General features: G+C 37.3%; 1 protein-coding gene across 3 annotated transcripts in view; it reads right to left on the reverse strand.

The window, feature by feature from the left end:
• Positions 1-2709: 2709 nt before the first annotated feature.
• MAP3K2 (mitogen-activated protein kinase kinase kinase 2) overlaps positions 2710-24063 on the reverse strand; it is a 50079-nt gene continuing 28725 nt past the window's right edge. For 2 of the 3 annotated variants that reach the window (XM_027734834.2, XM_027734832.2), the window contains exons 7-17: positions 23890-23989; positions 22822-22952; positions 20653-20732; positions 18697-18764; positions 15653-15748; positions 11775-11981; positions 10889-11037; positions 8927-9058; positions 7491-7620; positions 6230-6407; positions 2710-4515 (exon numbers count right to left, since the gene is read on the reverse strand). In XM_027734834.2, the coding sequence (XP_027590635.1) occupies positions 4290-4515; positions 6230-6407; positions 7491-7620; positions 8927-9058; positions 10889-11037; positions 11775-11981; positions 15653-15748; positions 18697-18764; positions 20653-20732; positions 22822-22952; positions 23890-23989 (1497 nt within the window). In that variant the 3' untranslated portion in view covers positions 2710-4289. The remainder of the gene's footprint in view (positions 4516-6229; positions 6408-7490; positions 7621-8926; positions 9059-10888; positions 11038-11774; positions 11982-15652; positions 15749-18696; positions 18765-20652; positions 20733-22821; positions 22953-23889; positions 23990-24063) is intronic. The other variant, XM_039381225.1, reaches the window with a different exon arrangement.

Raw genomic sequence — 24063 nt, forward strand, 5'->3', positions numbered from 1 at the left:
CTATATGTATACGGAATAGAAAAGCTTTGGTAATTGTACGTGATTCTACACTGCAGACTTGTCATTGACACAAGATAGCAAGTTACCAGCAAGAAGAAATTACAACGGCAGTAATACTTTCGCTTTTCCAGAAACATCATAGGGACTTACATTCAAGCACACACATTATACTTTTCTATATGCGTGACAAAGTCTTTCAAGATTAAAAAGTATGAAATTGGTTATAAATAACTGTAGATCTGACCAATTTGCTCAAGTCTCTGAAGCTGCAGTTAAGACATCACTCTATGTTGTCCAAAGAATGGCTTGCTGTACTGCGCTGTACCTACAAGTGCTACGAGGCTTTCAGTCAAGACAACGGCAGGATTAGGATTATCCAAAAGGCACAGGAAAGAGTTTCATTGGCACCATGCTAATCTCATTGAGAAATCTGTTGGTTTGCTTGGACATACTGTATTCCTGTGCACTGAAAGTAAACAGCCTTACAACTACAATTTCAAGCCCATTAAAAACTCCGCTGCAGAGTCTGGTACCCAGACCCAGGAAGGCAAATCCTGACTCTGTTATTTCTGTGACTGCAGACAAGTCCTCTTTCTGGTATGTGCATCAGTCTATGGTCTCCAGAATGCAAATACAAAACCTGTGTTAACACAGGAAGCCAGAAATCACTTTAAAATTCTGAATTTAAACGTTTGCTGCACATGATAACTCAAGTACACTTTTCAATGCAGTTAAGCGAACTCTTGTTTGGGCACATTGAAAAAATCCATCCTCTAAGACTGCTTTGGTGACATGGAATTGTATGACATATTTCGATATGGTGTTCTAACATGAATAAAAATTAAGGCATACAGATAAAAAGGCACTAGCTAAAAAAAAACCCTTTTCATTTTGTTATACTGAAAGGACTATTTAGCTACAAATCACGTTGAAAGTCAAGTTGCAGTTTTAAGACTATATTTAAATTGTCAAGAAAAAAAAGACTACGCAGATTTAACTTTGCAATTATTAGATCCATACCTTTTTGAGTTCTTACATGGATATTTCTATCACCCAAATTAAAAATAAACAACTTGCTCTAACACAACACAACTGAAACTTTGAGTCATCCTCTAACAGGACTGTTAGTTACATCATTAAAACCATACCACAGAAGTAGCTTAAATTTTGTTACTTAACACGTGCAACAGACAGCATATTAAAATGCATTAGCAGATAAGTAGGTCTTTTGAAAATAGACATACTCACCATGAACACCGATCCTTATTTTTTGAGAGCACAGCTTCATTGTGGTGTTTACAGAAAAGCAAACCAACCCTGCAACATTACTGCTTTCACTGGCATTTTCTTGTAATTGAATTCAATAATTAGGACTAATTCATGATTCTAAAATGCTGGTGGCCTTTTAAGTGACATACAAGAAGTTGTGAGCAGGGATCTTTACATCTCATTTACTCTAAGTTAAGCAACTTAAGTCAGTAGAGAAATTCTCCATAGGGTGAAAAAGCCCTAGCTCAAGCCTAAACTTGGTTAAATTCATAAAATTTTACTGGAATCACTGGAACTGAGAAATGTCCACTTCATCTAAGCAGGACAGTCTTCACGTTGGCAGCTTTCTGACATGTTAAAGACATGATGAAAAATGCATTCTGAAAATTCTTTTTTTCCTGGCTCCAAAACACTGACCATTGTCATGACTGAATGCCATTTTTTAGAAAAGGCACAAAAGCAGCAAACTTGATTGTTCAGTAATTAAAAGTCACAATGAGGAAGTGATATTGCAATATACATGACCCAGCACTGTCTCACAGAAAGGACACATTATAAGAAAACTAGATTCTGAAAATATTCAAGCTTCAGAGAGTGCAGTTTCTCTTTAGAATAGTATAGCTAAACGTTATGAATGCTACAGATAAACCTGGTTACATTTTCCCTTTAATGTCCCTTTTTGGTAGTATAAAATTTCCTTACCTTTTCAGATATCACTGACCACTACTGATTTTTATATACATTTTCACCTTGAGTTTAGTACCTTCTTAATCTGTTTGAAATCAATCATTTCAACTATATGATCTTTAAATTACTGTCATAAACTATTAGGTTCTACACTAAACTTCCCATCCCTACTGTCCCTACATTTTGCTTATAAAGCAAAGGTCCTCTAGAGTAGAGCATATACCAATTCTCCTTAAAAACTGCTTCACAGCTTTTATCTAGTGACTGAGAAGCAAAAAAGAAGTCAGTACAAGCTGACTTTCCTTTCAGCCTCCTACACTTTTCCTGATCTGACTAGTTCTTTCCATGCTCAGGAAACTTTGCACAGTTGTGTATGCTGACCGAAAAAATTATAAATTGGGTAAAATACTCACATAAGCTGAAGAAGTCACCACTCTGTCTCGGGAGAGATGGCCTCAAAAAAGTCATTCTTACTCCACTACAGGGAAAGTGATTAGGATAGATCCATACTCCTGCTTATGCTCTGGTACAACATTTGGAATTTAGCAGAATAAATTCAGAAATCTCATAAATGACTGTGGGAATGGGTAAGCTTATTGTTCTATCTCCATGCACTTCGTCACTCTGATAGTCCTCTAAAGATATAGAATAGGTAGAGCCTTGTCAGAGTGGACAAGGGTTACAGTACCAGCCCACTCTGCCTTTACAAAACAACAAAAGCAAGCAATGAATCATCCAAAACAATAAACATAATTTCAGTTCTGTAGTCCAATAGTTTATTTCCAAATGCCCCTTTAAATTATGTTCTGTTCTTCTACAAAAATATGAGAGTCTGACTCTTCTGCTGTGAAAAGTCAGTTATTCACTACACCTGATCAGTACCTGGGCTTCTCGACTGAGAAGCATTATTTCAGAGTTTTACTTCTGTTCTTTTATTATGCTCTTTCAGAAATAGAAAAAGTGATTAACGTATGCTTTATGACTGTTGGAAATCTGACAAATACCAATCATCTGGATTCTCAGGATAGAGTAATCACACTCATGTTATTTAACTGCTGGCTCTCTTTGCACTTTTGGCCTATTCTTCATACAGTTCTCTGTGCTGTGCCTTCCTGTTCATGAGGATTCATCAGTGTTACCTTATTAAAAATATAACTGGAGTCTTACCTTTCTCAGTGACTTATTCCTGATGTTCAAAGATGTTTAACTTTCAGGAATTTTCAACACATCTAGATGACTGACCTGCGTTACTAAACCAATTTTTTTTAGTGCACAATGGGAAGAATTTTTTATTATTCAGGCACTTGATGTTGACATACATTCCATCCTAGCGCCTCTTAACAGCTTTGAAAACATTTCTTGTAGCTCATTCTGAATCAAGTAACTCATATACTGCACAAGGATTAGTCCCTTCCTTTCCCCTCCAGCCATTCAAGGGATTGTGGAGAACTGACTCTCAACATCACTATTTTTTATCAGCTAAGATAACCGTCTCCCTCTAAGCTTATGCAACAGAGGTTCTCTTTGGCAGATAGAGCAGGAGACATTCTCCTAACTATTTACATCCAATAGCTGACCCTTGTCTAGTATGGAAATTTTCCCCTTGCAGTATGGTAGTACCTAGGTGTTTGGGCCTATAATCTGTTTACCTGTAATTATTTTCCTATTAAGATAATACAATAATTCTACACCAAAACCTCTAACTAGTTTTGAGCTCATTTTGTTATTTTCTTTTGGTCACATAGAAGTACCAGTTAGACACACTGCTGTACATACAAAGAGTTCCAAGTTCTTCCAGTCTCGTCATTTAACTCTCAGAACTGCACATTCCAGCTTAAACTGTAAATTCCAGAAACTGATTAAAATGCTAAAATATAATAAGAAGTTAGAACTCTCTGCTGCAAGTACCTACAATAGAGAAGAATCACAGAGAAGTAATCTTCTTGTCCTTTAGCTGCATGTCTATTTTTCCCTGCACCCTGAGTCAGTCAGCGGTGTCAGAAAAAGTCACACAGTTCCTGACTGTCCAAGCATTTGTCGGTTTTTTTCCCCGTTAAATAAGGAACAAATATGTACTAAAGTGCTTTATCTACATCAACCACATCAGTACATTATAGAAACAAAAAGTTCTAGTCCTGGTGGGGTGGGAGGGGAGAGAAGATTCTCATTTTAGATACAAAATTTAGATTGTTTACAATCTAAGTGAAACAAAGATTCAAGAGAATATTCTCTCTCTTGTCTTTTTTTCTCCTTTTTCTTTGTAAAAAATAAAAATAAAAGTGCAGTCAAATAGAAAATAAATGCAGTAGATGCAAGCCGAGTTGAGGCAGGTGTTAGTGATAGTGTGCAAACGTGTGTCTTAGCAGTTCATCTGCAAACGGTCGCAGCTTGGCCTCAATAAAAATCCGTTTCAAGAAATCCCGAGCATGGTCAGAGACGTGAGGTGGCAGCTGGGGGTTGGTTGGCTGAGTGGCAATTTTAAAGATGGCAGCCATGGCTTCGAACTCTGCCCACGGGGGCTTCTCCGTGAGCATTTCTACCACTGTGCAACCTACGCTCCTGAAACAGAGGCAGAAGTGAAACAGCAGGTTAGAACAGAGTCACGCCCTTCTAGGAAAACAAGAAATAGCAGAGAGGAACTAAAATACTACAAACAAGTAGCGTCCACTTAACACTACAGAGCAACTTCAGCGGAAAACAGGCATTGAAAAAAAATAGCATGTACTGCTATGCCTTTATCTCAAAGTTACACAAATCACTACCTGCATCTCCACTTTTTTACTTCACTGGGCCAAAAGCCACTACACCTCAGTGAAGAGCTAATTAGATATTATCCAGGCAATACCAACTGCGTTACTGGCACTGCCAGCACTCAGTGCTCAGCAGGCTGACAAAGTCATGCATGCAGCACAGCACTTGGAAATGTTCCTGCTCCTTGAGGCCAAACAGAAATGCAAAGCATCAGGAATTCTCCAAGCACACTGTGTGTGTTGCTCATTAGAAATGCACAAGTTCTCACCAGTGAATAATGAGCAAACATAGTATGGCAGTTGAAAATTTTGAAAACCCTTCTTTGTGGTATCTTCCTCTTTTAGTCAAGGATACTAAAAATAAATTTAGATTGCCAAACAAAATTTTAAGACCCTAATCAATCTTTGTATACAAAGTTTATGTTTAAAGGACTTAGGAAAACAGAAGGGCATATATATGGCCAGAGAAACTTTGTTCCAGAAGTCCTGAAAGACAGCCCCTTCCAATAACAAGTGAATGATACTGCAAAATGGATAGGCTGGAATAATTTCCAATTCTCAGGAAGTCTGACTGTTTTTCAAGATACTTGCAAGAATTTTTTCTGTTAGACAGAGCTATGTCGCCTTACACAGTAAGGATTTACTCACTGACAGAAGTCAAACTTCACTATTTTTTCTTAAGTTTTACCCCAGATTTTTTCAACCAAAACATACACATTAACTGTGGCACAAATACTTTAAAGCTGAACAAGTCAACTGCTTGAAATCTGTAAGGCTGGTCTATTATTCCAGTATAGCAGACTAATTACTAAGTGACCTGAACTAGCCTAAAGTAATTTCCCTGAGGTTAGAAGTATTGCGATTGGTTGGATATAATGTGATTCCTTTTTAAACACAGTGTTACTACTCCTGCACATGTACTGCTGCCTGCCCATTAGTCCATGTTCACAGATCACCTGCAGTTCAAGAAGTCAAATCACTACAGTCATCTGTTCATTGGAGCTGGAGCCATGTTAGATTGGCTTTACGCAATGTTTTGCTAACGTTCATGTTTGAAAATTACCTTTACCTCTTAAGTAGTTAATAACAACTTAAACCAAATTTTTTTGATACTCCCACTTAAATCTGGTTAATTTGCTCTTAAGTGTTAAACTTTCTGCCTTGCATCGAAGGTATTTCAGTGGTGAAGTTTCATTATACAACATTGACCAAACTGATGTTTCAAAGCTTCACGTATTGTTTTCACCCAGTACCTCTCCAGAATTTAGGAACAGTCTGGTAATCCTAACTTCACGCAAGGTCAATTCAAAGGATTCTCTTACGATCTCTAAACTGACAGGCTGAGAAGTTGCCAGGTAAAAATTCCTGAATTTCAGTGTTAGGCTCTCTATTGTCAGTGCTCACATTTACCACCTTCTTCAGCTTACACCCCAGAATGAAACACTCCAACTTCAGAAAACAAACACCTACACTGTTGAAAATGAAATTACACTTTTCAGTAGAGAAGTTTTTTTTTAACGTACCAGATGTCTGCTTTTCTGCCGTATCCTTCTCCACTAATAACTTCGGGACTCATCCAGTAGGGAGTTCCTGTGACAGACTTCATTCCTGTACCAGAGAGACAGATAGTCTGCAGTCGTTTGCTGGCACCAAAGTCACCAAGCTTCACATTGCCTGCTGAATCCCGCAGAATATTTGCTCCTGGAAGGAAGGGAACACAGCATTACATTCATGGAATACTCAATGCTTTGGTATGGAAAACAGTAACAGAAGTTTGCATTCAGTGATACAACACAACATCATCCTAGAATTTCAAGCCAGAAAATTTACTTTCTCTGCTCATTTTTGTTACTCTATTCTGCAGTTCAGAAAACAATGAATTGTACACACTGGTTTGCATCCTAGGTCTTTTCTGGGAAGTGGCAGTCACTTTTTAAAGGCCTCCTGGCAAAATAAGGAATGTGCCACACACAGGAAATAAAAAGAAATGAGAAAGGTGTTTCCACAGAACTGAAAATGTCTTCATACTATATTAAAGCAAAATCTCAAACTGTGTTACAGATTTGTTCAAAACAGTTACTTGTACAAATTGACTGTGATATCTCATCCTCTTTTGGAACAAAATACTATTGATACAAAGCAACAGGAGAATGGTAAAAATTTTACAGAATACAACAGCATTGTGTTCAATACACCCGTTTTGCACATCACCATCTTCCTACATATTCATACTTTGCTTATGCAACACATGCAAGTCACTTGTATCTAGCTGCAAAAAGTAAATATGTTTGTTTAATCAGGTTTTCTGGCAGCAAAATGGAAGAAGTCTGAGTCATTTTATCAGGCAAGTCACCTCTGCCAGTGACTTCCTGCACCAGTGAAGTGCTGGGTAATCTCTATATAACTGATTAAACAGAACTCTGCAAACACAAACTTTCGAGTCGTGATGCTTTTCCTCTGCACATTCTATCTATTTCTAATGACATCATACTCCAATGCATTTAAAATTATTGATACTAAAATAAAATCAAAGAAATTTATCTTAATTGTTTTGCAGACAGAGACTACAGAAACATTGTCAAAAGTCTGCTAGAACATCACAAAGATGCTTATTTTTTCCCCCTCAGGTTACAACAATGACAAGAGTAAAAGATGGAAAGCAATCTCATTGATTTTAAGTCAGTATTTTGGCATTTCAAACTTAATTACATTTTAGCGCTTCACATAAGACTGGAAAATGATCAGTAATAAAGAGCACTGAACTGTGCACAGAACTATCTTTACCTTTAATATCTCGATGGACAATCATATTACTGTGCAAATAGTGAACTCCTTCCAAAATCTGCCGCGTATATTTACGAGTCACATTCTCTGTGAGTGCTCCATATGATTTCAGTTGGTCTTTGATGGAACCCTATGGCACACAAGAAGTATAAAACACACTTCTAGAATCACAGGTGAGCTAATAGTACAGTTGAACTTCAACTAAATTTATGCCTGAAACACAGATATTTTAAAGTTACAATCATTCTCAATATCAACTTAAAAAGTACGGATATGGTCTTACCTCCACTGAGAAAAATATATACTTTGACCAAAGGAAGACTGGGCAGAGAAGTCATATACTGAAATATTAAACTATTAACTTTAAAACTGTCAGGCAGCTGAATAGTTCCAGTGCAATGTAGAGAAAGAACAGCACTACTTTCACTCCAACACCACTCTCAACCTTTTCGATGATTAAAAGGTGATACTCAAGTTGGACTCAATACATGCCCTTTACTTATGTTTGTTTATACTCTGAAAAAAACATTGTCAAGAAAAAAACCATCACATGCTGGAGGATAGTGCTTTATGTAAAAATTAGGAGGTATGCAAGTCTTGGCTTAAAATAACACTGAATAAAAAATTCTTGGGTTTTTGCAACTACTTTTGTTTAACCTGGCTTTGTCACACAGTTACAAACTGCTAAGATTACTTCCGTGACACTGCCCTCCAAATCTGAGAAAAATTCAAGAAGCCCCTCAAAACAAAGCCCAGATCTCACTTAAGGAATGAAGAAGCAAACAAAAAACTCACCACCAACAACAAAACAATCCCCAGACACCACTTTTCTCCTGTGGAGTCTCAGAGTAAGTAGAATGCTGTAACTATTCAGAAATACAGAGACACTGTTTTCATACGATCTCATTTTATTTAGCTCTGCTGACCCCACTTGGTGAGAAAATGAAAATGTACAATTTTCTGACCTTATAATATTTCCTAACAAAGCAGTAGAAGAGCAGTTCAGCATGTATGTAGGTGCCACACAAAAAACAAGCACCAAGATTATTTTATATATGCACTTATTCCCACCCTGATCAGAAAACCACTTCTTGTTTTCCTGAAATAATTGAAGCACGGCAAAACAAAACAGTAAAATTCAGGAAGATTCAAGAGTTTACTAATGATAGTATTGTCTTTTCAAAGATATTGCCAGGCACTCCTTATGCCAAAATCAAACACAAAGAGCTTTTGTACAAAGCACCGTAATTCTGAAAACCCAAGCAAGCAATGGAGATGACGGGCGCTGTAAGCACTTGTCAGTACCCATCCTTGGCGACTGTTTTTAACTTGGACAGTTTTAAATATCTGCATGTACTTATGCAAAAGCTGCCTGCCTGGGTGCTCGTCACACTGCACACAAAGGATGGCTGAAGTGTCCAGGCTCTCCTGCTTACCCCAGGCATGTACTCCATGAATATTGAGAGTGTCCTTTCTGGTGGATCTCTCAAGAAGCCGTAATACTGAACAATCCTTTCATGCAGCAGATTTTTCAGTAACTGAATCTCACATTCAAGTGCATTTACTTCCTGAAAGGACAAAACAGACAAGATTTACCATGCTTAATGTGGTAACAATAATGTTTTGGATTTGGATTTTTTAAAGCAGAACAGTATGTACCTATTGAAGGGTTATGCAAACTAAGTAACAAAATACTCCTGCAGCTTATGTAAAGTTTATCATTTTATAACAAGAAAATATCACTGTTAAATTGAAGTAAGTAAAAAAACCAAACTATGGCTTTTCTATAAATTATCTTTGGGATGATTTTGCTGTTATTTCATTGTTTCTCTTATTTTGAAGTTATGTTTGTTTGTTCAGAGCACAGCAGATATCAATATGTGTGATGTCAGTGATCATTATGCAACATGTCATAAGCCTCCAACTGGATTAAAGAAAACAACAAAAAAACAAAACACAGGAAAAAAATCCCCTTAAATCTTTGTAGTGAAATAATTAGCATTAATTCTTAGCATTTCTAGGATGATAGACTATGCTTTAAAAATGGCTTTGAGGACCACTTGAGATTGTAATAATGACATACAACAAAGCAAAACATTAACACAGCTGGTGCTTTCTATAGAGCTATCTGAAACAGCAAAAATTTTGCAAACAGGAAGATATTTTGAAATGCACTGTATAGCAAGATGCTGGAAAAACACTAACCCATGAATTCAGATTTGGCTAGATTCCAAATTTCACCTCGAAGTTTTTCATCAAAACTTAATTTTTATCCATCATAGACTGATACCCTCACACTTCTGAGGTTAGAAAGAAAACAGATTTTTTTAACAGAGAGGTACGTATTACAAAATGCTATGGCAAAGGAGGTCACAAAACTGTTGCTCCAGGACAGATACTACTGTATTTTATATTTAACAATTCCAAAGCATAATCAGCTGTTCTGTTACATTTTAAAGAAGTAACAACAACTACACTAGAAATCTACAGCACAAGTGATTCTTGACTTTTTTTCCTTGATCCTACATCACTAGTAGCAGCAACTATAACTGGCAGCCACTCAATTCTGCAATCATGCTTACACCCATTGTTTTCCCGGCCTTGCTCCCCACAGTGCAGAATGCAGTCCTAATGCAGGAAAGTAACAATTCTCTTTCCATCCTGTAAAAAGCAGCAAGTATGATTTGGGAAAAGAAGAAATAGATGATTGATGCTACTTTTAAGTAGTTTCTCTCCGCCAGGGTCCAGTAATTAAAGATGGACAAGCCCCATTTTAGAGAGAGAATAAATTGACAGGGAAACTTGCGTGCTTTAGAGAGAAATACAGTGAGTAACAGCAGCTAGTCCTGATGAGCATAGCTTAAAGAAAGCAAAACAAAAAAATCAAAACAACAACAACAAAAAAAATCAAAACACAGAAAGCCCATCAAAAGATAAAAAAAGAGATAAGAATCTCAAACTGTCTTCTTCATAGCCAAAAAAAATATCCTAAAGAATTTTTTTCAGGAACATTTAAATTTGTACAGCTTTTTCTGTTTATAAATGGAACTTGTTCTAATTTCTGTAAGTATAAATAATTATCATTTCAGAGCACACTTCATAATAAATTGTTTAATTTTAGAGACCGAGACTGCACCAAATCAAGTTATGTACGTTCATTGCATAAGCATATGCTTGAAACTTAAAAAATGGGATGTAACATAAAAGTCAGGTAAGCAGACTAACTATCTGTGGTATGAACAAAGCAGGTTTACTAACAAGGACACAAAAACACAGTACGTGGTTTAAAACACATTCAAAACATGCTCATCCTATTCAAGGAAAGGAACATCAGCCTAGTCCAAAACACACCACTTCAACAGAAGCCCTTTACAAGGTCTCCCTTTGGTATCACTCACCTTGCTGGTTTCTGGACTATCAGGATCAAACTGAACTTGCTTAACAGCCAGTTCTCTTCCAGTATCAGCATCGTAACACAGATAGACTCTGCCAAATGCACCTTGACCCAGCAGTTTACCAAGTCTCCAGTTAGTTGGAGCTCGTGGTGCTGAAAATATAATATGTTTTGGTTTTCAAATGAGCTTGTTATTCAGCTGATTGAGAAAAACTGGAATACACAGAAAATAATTTTTTAAAAGACTACATTTTTCAACAACAGAGACTGTGCGCCCTAAACCTCCCCGTATAAGTTACAAAGATCAATAAAACTTCCTGTAAGATGGAAAACATGAGCTACTTAAATTTATTCACAAAATAATTTGTGGTAGAGATAAACATACTTAAAATAAGCAACAGCTAATCTGAAAAAGAGAAAAAGCACATTAAACAAACTTAACTTTTTGTTAAAAATCAAGGCATGATTAAAATGTACCAGCTATTGAAGTCATCACAAAGTATACTTGCTCCTGATGTGCTACCACAGGTATGAAATAGTACCACTTATGGTTTACAGTTTAACAGAAAACTTGACCAACATATGCAAAAATAAATAGTAACTGCAACCTACAAAACCCTCTCAGGTCCTCAGGAGTCTAATAAATCATCCAAACTATTTTTACAATGTTTTGTTATCACAGATGTAAATTCCATATGAAAATCTATATGAAGGTTGGCACGGTAAGCCGTGAAAATACCAATGAGGATTAAGTCCTGAATTTTTTCCTATTTAGAGAGATAAAACCACATTACTCAATTGCCTGTATTTTGGTGACATGCTTAGTTTTGACACAGTATACCTATAAGGTAAGAGTTTTACAGCAGAGTTCACAAAATGCCTTCACTTACAGCGACTGGGTGGGCTGATGTCCATGACTGTCAAGGTAGGATTGTCTATGTCGCTTCCCCTCCTCCTCATTCGGTTATCTTCGTATTCCGGTGTAAAGACGCTGCTTCCGCTACTCGTGCTCAGCGAGTGGTCAGTGGGACTGAAACTAACTGGTGATCGGAAGCTGTTCCCCTGAGTCCTTCTGGCTCTTGGAAAAGTTTTACGACCTTCAATGATATACAAAGAACGCTAATGTTACTCTACAAAAAAATAGTGCTAAGCAATGTGTGTATGCAAATAATTTATGAATTCTACACTATCTAGTTCAAATCTGCCACAGCATGTAATAGGACACAATGATCATGAAATTTGCTGATTTAACTTTCCACCTAGAAGGAAACAAACATTCATCACAGATGTATATAAGGATTAGACTGAATCAAAACCTTATGTTTAAGTGACCAAAATTAGGATCAACTTCTGGAACTGTTCTGAAATGCTTCAGAAACCTGGAGGGCTGTAAGAGGAGAAAGGAAAACACCCTGCCTCTGCTTTTATTGCTCTATTAATGTGCAAATATCAAATTTCTGATAAAAAGGAGAACGAGATACAAGTTTACAATCCCATGTGCCCAAGCTGGCATCTTCGTTCTGCAAACCAGTAAGAACTGAACGCAGAGAAAGACAAACACATGCAATCAACAGGAAGAGCACAAAACAAAAGAAAAAAAAAACAAACCAAAAACAAAGTCACAAAAAGAAAATAAAACACAAGCAATGTCAAATTTGGAGGTGGCTGCAGCAATAGAATTAAAAAAAAAGGGCACTGATCTTCAAAACATTAATTACAATTAGATGGCTAATGCAATTTATGTTAATCTATTTAGATAACACAACTATTTTTAGGACAGCATCAGCTGATGAAGTTTCATCCTACAGAACTCAGCAATAGCTGATGGAGTCTTTGATTCATTAGGTATTACACTGGAGGAGGAGTTCCCAGATGTCCTGGTTTGAGGACATCTGGGATGTCCGGGGGGGGGGGGAGGGGGCGCAGAGCTGGACCTGGTTGATCCCAGGTGAGTTTCCGATGAGGGACCAATCGGAGCTTATTTCGCCCCTGTGAAATAAGCATATTACAACAGTTGGAGGAAGTTGTGGGCAGCGAGAGAGAGATTCGGAGCCATGAGGTGAGAGGAGGGAGAGAGAGGCCTGCAGGCCCCTTACAGGGCGCCCTCTTTCCCCACCCCTGGCCAGATTCCAGGGAGCCTGGGACAGTATTAAAACTGGTTCAGGTGCTGTGGCCAAAAGGCTAGGGGTTTCTCCCCCCCACTGCCCTGGAGAGACAATGGTACAGGCTTGAGAGGCCAGCTGGGGTTGGAGCTAGTCCCCCCCGGCAGGCAGGCACAGCATTGGAGCCGAGCCAGAGACGGTCTGAGGGGCTCGGAGGTGCTCTACGGGAGGTTTGGACAAGAGCAGCGAAAAACAGAAGGAGGAATGCGGGGGGGAGGAATGCCTTCCCTTGCCATGTGAAGTCGAACTGAAGCTGCAGCTGAAACAGAGAGAAGCCAAACCAAGCAGGCTTTTTCTGGGTAAGGACTTTTGGTGAAAACTATTTGGGGTATAAAAGAATGAGCAAAACCCAGAGAACCCTGCAACCGTGAGAGGAAAAGTGGACATCTTACTCTCTGGGAGGAACCTTCACGAAACAGGGAGAAAGGACTCAGAAGCTGGCTCCCTGTAATTCGTGATGCAGACCTGGTAAAACAAGTGTTCCCTTGTAGTCCAGGAGGAGACCTCAGCAGAGGCCAAGCAGCTGATGGGGGTAAAGAAGACCCCTTCCTTGATACCTCAATGAGAGAGAGACTTTAGCTATCGTCCTGAAGGTTCTTCTTCTGGATTGATGTGGAAGGACCCCAGGGATGGTAGAGATTGTATTAATAGTGTATTTATTTGCTTTTTAGTTTCTATAGTATTTATTGTGTTAGTAATAAATCTTGATATGATTTTCCTCATGCTAGTAGATGTGTTATGTCTGAAAACCCCTCTCACATTGAGGCAAAGTGTAGAGGGCTTAGAAATTGGATTTTTGGGGGTCTCAAACCACGACACCAGAGAACTGAAGAAAGCAGAGAAAATATCTTTGAAATAGTAGACTCAGACTTATATACTAGTCTGGACAATTTAAATTCCAAGAAAGATACGCAAACAAGTCATTAAGCAGTTTTATTCACCATTCAGAAGACAAAAAGGTGATAAACCAGTCATAATTGGTTTGTCAAATGTAGCTAATTTAATTTTCCTATTTCAACAGGACATTCTCATAAGCCAACTAATAAAGTGTTGCACAGACCAACTTAGTACACAGATTATACAAGAGACAGATTCAGAGCAGTTATCACTGATTTCTCATCAAAGGGGAAGATAATTTCAGTGGACATCCAGAGCAGTTTACCTTCAATCCACTTCCATACACTATTTTAACTGATGATGTACATATGATGGAACATAATATACTGAAATATTGCAGATGACATCATGTTAAATGTGGCTGAAAGCCCATTTAAAGATAAAAATCAGAATTGACAATGGTATTGGAAGTTGGAGATGATTCAGAAATCAACAAAATGAAATTCAGTAAGGAAGTACAACATATATAGTTAAAGAGAAATCTAATACAGAAATTACCAAGTGTATAATAATTGGTTGGCTAAAAGTAATGTAAAAAAGGATATAGGAACTATAACAGACCACAGACTGAGCAGCAGTCAGAAAGGGGACTAGGAAAAAAGTGTAATTCTGCAATACATTAACGTGACTGCTACCTACTGAGTTCTGGTTATATCATGTTATACATAAGGTGGCCATGAGAAAAGCCTCAGCTAGAGTAGAAGAAGAAAACTAAGAGAAAATAGATGTGTGTGTGATGTAGTGTTATAATATGGTCAGTGACCAATTTTTAACAGTGTTATGTTAACCAGTTACTAGTTTCATTTGCAGGAAAATGGCTTAGAAGACAGAGAAAGGTACGTTATAAGCTAAGCTATCTTGAAGTTGGTTACATAAAGAAAGTGAGTATCTCTTCTGTTGAAGTCAATTTAGAGTTTACTTAAAAGTCAGTGTGACAGATCTTTGTCTCTTTAATCTTGCCTTAGAGCAAGGGACTGGACTGAAACTGCTTCACAGTCCTTCAATTTGATATTTCTCTGATTTCTGTAACATAATTCCATTTATTGCTGTGCTTATTCCACACTGCAAATGAAGCTATCTGGTCTTGGGAGAAATTTCTTCTTAACACTTCTCAACTACTGCTCGACACACCCAGAATTCTGAAAATCCTTCAGCTGCTTCTTTAATGTGTTAAATTTGTATTAATGTTATTACTGTTCAAACCAGTCTCGTGGCTACATCAGCAGGTGCTGCCTTGCATTCCAACAATTGATTTCATCAGCTACTTGCTAATTCTTGGTTTAAATCACTGCTCTTCAATTTTATTTATTCTTTTAATCTAAGAAACTCCTAACAGCAATTCCACCGTGTTTGAGATTCCTTAAAGCAGAACAAGAATTGACAAACTGACATATCTACTTCAGATAGAAAAGAGTCACAAAGGTCAAAAGCTTATACTGGATGACTCGTGCATGGACGAAGATAGACAACATTTATACAGCTGTGCATATGAGTCAGGAATTCTGTAATCCATAACTTTACCAGATGTAAAACTGCTCAGCAGCTCTATCAGTCATTAGAAGTTTAGCAAGTGAGTTTGGGGAAAGAATGCAAGGTTTCAATTTCTCCAATACTTTCATTCATTAAGATTTTTACAAACTAATTTTTTTAATTCATGTTTTAGGAAGAGAAAAACAGATTAATTAAACTGCTGCAGTATTCACACTTACCATCATTGTAGTCTTGTTGATGATATGAAATATGGTATCTTCGGGGATAAGTCCCCCCCTTTCCAAATTTCTCAAATATTGGGATATCATACTCTACTAGAAAATAAAAAGATTAAAAAATTTAAAATGTGACAAGAGCATATTACATTAATCACTTTTTGGCATTATAAACTTAAACATGGGGGAACATATCAGAGGATATGCTTCAGTTGAAGCATCAGAGCAAAACCAGATTATAGAACAAAAGCCACAAATCTGTCAACCCACAAGAACCAAAAGGACGTTCAGTCAAAAGTTCCAAGGATCAAGAATTCAACAGCTCAAGAGATTTGCTTAAAAGAAAGTCAGAGGACTACAGCAGGCCTAATTACTCCAGTTTTAAAAGTAGTTTCTAGAGGAAAAACTGCTCTAAAGAATATAGTTTAAAGATGCATAAATATGAAAAGTTAGTGAATGAGTCAACAGAGCTTGAATTACTGAACTACAATCAAAAGGTCCGATTTTAAAAAGTATTGAAGGAGAAAAGTATTCATAAGATAAAGGAAAAAGTCTCTCATGCATAAATAATTGGTTAGAAGATAAGTACATAAGAAGGGAGGAAACGGTCAACAGCTTGACAGGAATCTGGGTTAAAACTCGTGCAGTTTAATTATGCATGAATTCTCTGTACAGAATAATGAATAGTGAGGCGACAAAATCATTCTGAGAAATAAAGCCAACTAAAGAATTAGAGAAGGCCCTTAAGAGTCTATGTGACTGGATGTTAAAGCAGCAGATGAAATTAAATGTAGGTTTATACAGATGAAATTAAATGTAGGTTTATATAAAGGTTCGTGATAGAGACTTCCAGTAAGGAGCAGCTGAACTCTGTATTGGCTAGGAAGCAAATTAAAAGCTGTAAATCATTAAGAGACACTGAACAAAGTTTTGGTCTACTCCTCCATAAGGAATGTAGGCCTCCATATACTAGAAAAGCAACAGCTCAAAGGGAGACAGAGGTCCATAAAAAACCCAAAACAAAACACCCCCCCCCCAAAAAAAAATTCTAACGAAAGAAAACCCTCAAAAAAACCAGAATCATGAAGTGCATACTTCTTCCTGAAATACAATAAATTGCACTACTTCTTGTTGCAACAGACTGTTGATGCTGAAAACGTTTATACAAGTTGAAATAGAGACAGGAAAAATTTGTGAAAGGAAAAAGATCCAGCAAATCACAGAAGAACATCTTGCATCTGCAGAACCCTAGAGCTATACATGACTAGGAATATATTCTGAGGGAGGAATACTACATGCTCCTCTGCAGAAGCCTGGTACTGGTTGTGGCAAGAGGAAAAACTAAGCCAGATGGATATTTTTTTCTGCTTTTGTTACGCATCAAATCATGGGAATAAATACTGAATATGGAATTAATGATTGCTGTCTATCCCACTGTTAACATACCAGAGCATCCCAAAGGAAAAAAACGACAAACTCACAGAAAAAAAAAATTGCAAGATCATCCTATTAGAAAAGTAACCCAAATAAACACAAGCAAACTAGATTAAGATTACATGAAAGGCAAACTAATTTCTGACATTTCCAACTTTTTTGGTATTTATCTCTGCCACCTAAATGTTTCTTATACATTTTTATTTAAAAGTGGTGCAATCTGTTAAGCACTCTAGAATCCTTAAAAGAAAAAACTCACCACTGCACAATTACCTAGATAAAGCTTCACAAACAAAATAAAAAGAAGCCTTAAAAGTATGTAATAGACCGAAAAAACACAAACCCCCTTTGATTTACTGGCAACTAACTATTGTTCAACAGCAAAATTCTGTAGTGAGGCGTGACCATGACAGACACTTCAGAGCACTTTCAAGGTTACCCACTGCACTTCATAGCCTGAATCCCACACAACAACTTGGATTCAAGCCAGAGTATGGTATGAAAAAAACATTAGTGTTGATGATTAATTTATAGGCACAGCACACAGTTCTCCTTCATCCTTTCACTTTGCAGTGCTTTCAATTACAGAAGTCATGAGCATTTCAAAGTGATCATTATTTCACATAGGAGAAAATGAAGGCCCCACATACTGGTTTGGCTGGGAAAGAGTTAATTTTCTTCAGAGTGGCTCCTATGGTACTGTGTTTTGGATCTGTGATCAAAACACGGTTGATAACATAGGGATATTTTAGTTATTGCTGAAGCACATTTGCACATAATCAAGGCATTTTTTTGTTTCACACACTGCCCTGCCAGCTGGTAGAGTAGGCTGGCGGGCACAAGAAGTTGGGAAGGACACATCCAAGACAGCTGACCCCATATGACTCAAGGGATATTCATCCCATACTGCCTGACGTTGTGCTCTGCAATAAAAGCTGGGAGAAAGAAGGAGGAAGGGAAGACATTCGGAGTGATGGTGTTTGTCTTCCCAGGTAACCGGTAAGTGTGATAGAAATGGAAATGGCTTTCCTGGAAATGGCTGAACACTTGCCTGTTGATGGGAAGTGGTGAATGAATTCCTTGTTTCCTTCTAGTTGTGTGTGCCGCTTTTGCTTTACCTGTTCAACTGTCTTTATCTTAATTCATTTTTCTTACTTTAACCCTTTGATTCTTTCCCCAGTCCCATGCAGGGGAGCGAGCAGGCGGCTGTGTGGGGCTTAACTGCCTACTGGGGTTAAACCACAGCATCCCAAAATGAAATAAATTAACCACAGTTATACATCAACTTAGAGATGGACGTTACAGTCCAGTTTAACTAACTGTTGTGTACCCCTATGCACTGCAATGTTTGTTCTTTTCACAGAAGCAGACAGTTACACTATGAACACTAACAGTGGTGTCACACACAATAATATGGAAGAAAACATTTAGAAATGTTTAGAAAACTCTTTTACTGTGTTCATTTGGATTGGATTTTGTTGCTTTGCCTTCTCCTACCATACTAATTTTGTGTAATACAATAGCTCTCAATGTGAATGTACCTTCTTAGCCTTATTATTTGCTGCAAGAGGAACAGTTCTGGAAAGCTAGTATGTCCAGAGATTTGTACCTACCTGAGAATTCCTGATGATTATCTGGATAGCTCTGCGCTCTTGGCATTCGAGATTTAGGATAGTTGTCCCTGGAAGAGTAAAACATACAGAATCTAAAAACTGCTGTTAATCTACTACTTCAACATTTAATCTTACTGTCTCATAATTCTTTATAACTGATGAAAAGCTACTGCTAAACAAGTTGCTGCACCAGTTTAACTGGGTGGAACTCAATTCTGAAACTCAGATCTAGTAACAATGGAAGATCAGTAACAATGGAAAAGCTTATTGAGTTTAACATAGTAAGAAAGCAACAGACTGTTAATGAGCAATAATATTAGTAAAAACATGAATTATCACAGGTAAAGCCACAAAGGAACACTGTTACGTTTGACATCTTTATGGCTAAACACAAAGGTTTACAGACTGGCAAAATCTGTTATACAGCCTACAAAAACTCTTGGGGAAATTTAACCAAAGAAATTTTAGAACCTTTTGATGAGGAAAAGCATTTCCTCTTCTCTCCATGAAAGTCATAGGATTAAGAAAGTGATTTTGTTAAGTTATAGAATGATGAAGAATTTTTGGTTCTTATATGATCACATTGTTTCTTACCTACAGTTGGTATGTAACTCCCAGCCACCAAAAGGAATGGATGGGATTGCCAGTCAGAGCAATCGATTACAGTATATTTCCATAAACATACCAAAACAATGTCCTCCTTTTTCTGGTAAGAATTTCTCTAATGGGTAACAGAAGCTAAATGGAGACACAAAACCTACATCTTTGTAGGAAATATTTCAATGGAAAAAAAAAAAAGGAAAACAAACTAAGTAGAGGTGACAAATTGAGTAAATAAAAAACAACCAAAAGAAGTTCTGAAGAAGAAATATGAGTTGTATTAAGATTGCTTTATTTCCCCTTCTTCCACTTACCCTTACCCCACAAAAAACCCTAAAAATTTGGCAATTTGGTAGAATTTCTATTCTATGGAGCTACATTAAACATTAGGTATGTATAACCTATCACACTACAACCACAAAATACTTTTCACGTCTATCTTCTTGCTTGTGAAATGAAGACTCGTTATTCAACTCAAAAATGTATATGTTAGACCAAATGTATTTGTGTTCTCAAATCACATCATCTCATGTGAGACGGTACTATGGAATATTATAGCTCTTATTTAATTGCCACAAGCAGTGATTTCCAATTCTTTATCTTTTTACCAATTAAATAAAATAGCACTATGTGTATAGCAGTTCCAAATAGACAAGTAGCCAATCTGCACAACATTACACCCAAGGTTCTTTTTCTGACCAACCAAAAGCCAAACAGGAGTATGTTCTGCTTGGCTTCACTGGTGGACAGTGACCCTCTCAAAACATGAATCTCCTCAGAGGTCATCCCAAACAGACCTACAGACCTTCCCCAGTACATGCTGCCTCTTGCTAAATGATGGGCTTTAACAAAGGAAAATAAGTGGAAAGCCTGCAATGGGAAGAAAGGGAGAGGAATGGACAGTAATCACCAAGAAAAGGACAGGATTATCTGTTGAGTCTTTAAATGATTCGACCGTCTTCTTGAAGTGGGTACCCTCTGCCTTGGCAAAGGAAAACCTGCTTCATATGCCAGTGCCTTAGAACTGTAAATTTAATGGGGTGGCTCACCACCAGGGAATATACTTCACACATATGTAAAACCCGGCAACATCTACCAAAAATCTTCAGTGCATTTTTGTAGGATCTGAAGTCTAATTTTTTTTTTGTTTCAAACACAAATTATTTTTAAAAAAACGAAGCTACTGTATTTTCCAAGTATTAGTAAGCAATTAAGTTTGAATAAGCTTTTATAAATGTTCTGTAACTTAGAGAGGAATTTCTGGAAGAAGCTCTGTCACTGGAGAGTTGTTATACATTACAACTGATAAATTATACAATCTAATAAAGCTAAATAATGAATGTAAATAATTTTTACCCATCTAATGGGCTGTCAAGTGAGGGACAGCTTCCCGAGCCAGAGTTTTCAGGACTGCTTAAAGACAATGGATCCAGCATCTAATAAATAACAAACAGAGGAAGACCAACAAGTTCAAGTCTGGTTTTCAAATTTTTTTAAAATACTTTAAGGTTTCTGCTTTGAAACAGTTAATAAAAAAAAATCCAAACCAGATAAGAGCTGGTAAAAACAGAGTGGAAAGCTAATCTGTTGTCTTAAAAGAAGCTCCCTCCTAAAATGAAGTTTGTTTTGGTATATTATGTAACATCTATTGTTTTCTATGAATTGGGCACCAGTCTTTTGCTGTGAATCAAGCAGTTACCCCTCCAATTTTTATGATCTGTGCTGCATCTTAAAGGTCCTGGGCATACACTTTGTCGAACACCAATCAAGGACTTATTAAAGAAATGTTGTCCAGAAATTGAGTTTGCACTCTGCAACTCAGCCACTTATAAACTCTGTACTCGGAAGGAGAACATTTACTACAAGTTCAGCAGTTTTACTCCTCTTTTCTCATGCCAAAAAGTGGATCCTGAAAGGATAAGAAAAGCTCACCTGCTGCCATATTAATTACCTCTATAACCTAATGCAGTATGGTCCAAATGGCAGCCCACGGCCCACTTTTATCCAACCCATCATCTCTTCTGTACAAGTGTGAGGTCTGCTGTCAGTGTGAACAGCTGTGCTCAGACAGATCAACAGCAGAGCAGAGCAAAGCCCTCCACTCTCTAATTCCCTTGTTGTCTTTGTTGGGCAGGCTGTGACAGACAAAGGCAGTATGGCCAACACTCGCCAAGGTGATGTGGCACCTTAGGGGGGAGGGAGCAAACAGAATTTGTGAGCTCCCAACACCCAAAACTGGCCCTTGAGGCTGTAAAGGTTGAACTAACCTGGCTTTCCATGAAAGTAAAATTCATTAATTTAAACCTGCTCACAGCTTACACAGCAATGCATACATGACAGGTTACATACCTCTTGAATACTCAGGAGTGAATGGACATCCCAGGCCTCAGGTATCATCTATCTGACCAGTCATGATCAGACCAAAAATGACTTGGCCCCGGTCAAAAGTAATCATTTCACTGAATGAATCTAGACCTGGGATGGATCTGACCATGTGGCTATGATAAAGAATAGCACCCAGGTTTAGAAAGTAGGAAATTCAGTCTCTATTCTCAGTTCAGTCATTAAAATTGTGCAACAAATTGCACAATCCCTTTGCCTCGGTTTTTATTCTATCATCTGTCTCTCATTTAGTCAGCTCATAAAAACCACTGCCTCTTGCCATTTGTAAATACAGTGCCAATGTCAACAACAACTTGAAGTGATTTGGGTATGCAGCATTATTTTTCTTTCCTCCTTAAAACATCTTTCTCCATTGCCAATGCTGTGAGCCATTACATTTCTGCTTCTTTTCCTGTTGTTTTTAGGGGCAATTTTAATATTGGAGAGCAGAATTTTTATTCTTGCTGAATGTGCTGATATCCTACACTAGTAATGCAGGCGAGTAAGAACAACAAAATAACATATATTTGTGATCTTCACACAAACCCCAAGTGACTCTGGAAAGTATTTCAGACCTTATTTATGCCAGGCCCACCGCCATCCCCTTGCCTCTACCTCAACACAGTATCACAGAGAATCACAGAATATTCTGAGTTGGAAGGGACCCACGAGGATCATCAAGTCCAACTCTTAAGCATCAGTTAAGTCCAAATAATTCTGACAAATCCAAACTCTTTCTTAAATTCTCCTTTAATTACCTGGAAAAGTGGTAAAACTTTCTTTCTTACGTATCCTTCTCACTAAAATACTGAGAAGGTTTGTGCTTTCTAATGTAGACATTTCTGCTGTTATTTATATCTATCACTACCTCACTCAGCTATCATGGGAATTACGAATACTATCTTTGTCCTTGTAGCATATTTAAAATATATTTAAAAATTTAAAAAATTGAAGAGACTTACAGAGAAAAAAAACAGGTTCTACAAAACTAAACAGCACAATTATTTCAACCTTCTCTCACCAATCATGTTTTCTAGAGTTATCAATTTTTTTTGCTGTTCTTTCGAACAGTTCTGTAACCTTCAGCAGTATTTCATAAAGCAACCTAACAAAACCTTTAATTTTAATAAATCACACACCTACCTGATCCATACTTTCTGGAATGAATTCACCTTCACTGTTGATACTGGTGAAGGACCCATTTCGAGCCACCTGATGCAGTTCATCCGGAATGTATCCTGGGGGAGGTGAACTCCTATCACGAGTATTAGAACCTTTTGAAAGAAAAAGGCCAGTCAGAGTCTCTACATTAACCCAGAATCCAGGGGTTTTATTCAAAAGTTTCACAGGCACTGAGCCTGCCTGAATCACTTCTCCTTTGGGCATTTCCCAAATACCTGTGCAATGCAACACTTAAGTATAGCATTTAAAATCTGCAATCCAGGAATTATGAAAAATTTGGGGCAGAGTTGCCCCAACGGCATTAAAAAGAATTTTCATTATACAGGAACAGAAACACAATTTGCTCACACATCTAGCTGGGTAAATTTCTTCTTTTGAACAAAATCAAAATCCAAACCCTTCCACCCATGTCAACTAATCCTTTCCAACTCTTGAGAATTTCAGTTTTTCTTTGTAGAATATTAAGTCTGCAAGAACACGAATATATATATTCATAATAAATGCATAATAATTAACTTGTCTGGAAAATTATTCATGAAACTCTCTAGTTTCGTAATTAAATTTTGAAGTTAACATCACACCAATTTCAAAATATTAATAAGCAAAAACGTTATCTCAATGCCTAAATAAGTATCTTACACAAATGTTCAGACATTAAAAAAATATGAGGGTCCTAAACTGAGCAAGAAAACACACTGCCATATAAACAGATTTTTCAGTAGCTCATTCCTGTATCTGAAAATAAAGGGGAGTACTAACATCAGCTTCTTAGGTTACCCATCAGTAACCTCAAATAATTCTACATACATTTATTTACCTCTGGGAGTTTGGGGTAATTTTCTGTATTATATATATTTAAATCACTTTTAACTTAAAATTCAAAATCCACTCCCCCAAGTGCAAACTCTACAGTAGAGTCATTGATGAGCATGAGAAATTCAAACACTGTGTTGAGAGTAAAATCCTCATGAAGAGAATACTACAAAAGAAAAGCTTTTACAATTAAAGCTATTGAAATATTCACCTTACCTATTACAGACAGTCGCCTTTTCCTTTCTGTCACACCGAACACTGTATTATCTAAATCTTCCAGTGAGGGCAAGGGTTCCATATTATTTACACTGGGTGACTGAAAATGCATAAATATTACAACCTGCTGTTATTACTTTATACTCCTCACAACGAAAATACTTTGTAAACTTT

Source organism: Pipra filicauda, unplaced genomic scaffold, assembly GCF_003945595.2.
Source record: "Pipra filicauda isolate LSUMZ 115617 unplaced genomic scaffold, ASM394559v2 scaffold218_size1660888_pilon, whole genome shotgun sequence".
Taxonomy (NCBI): domain Eukaryota; kingdom Metazoa; phylum Chordata; class Aves; order Passeriformes; family Pipridae; genus Pipra; species Pipra filicauda.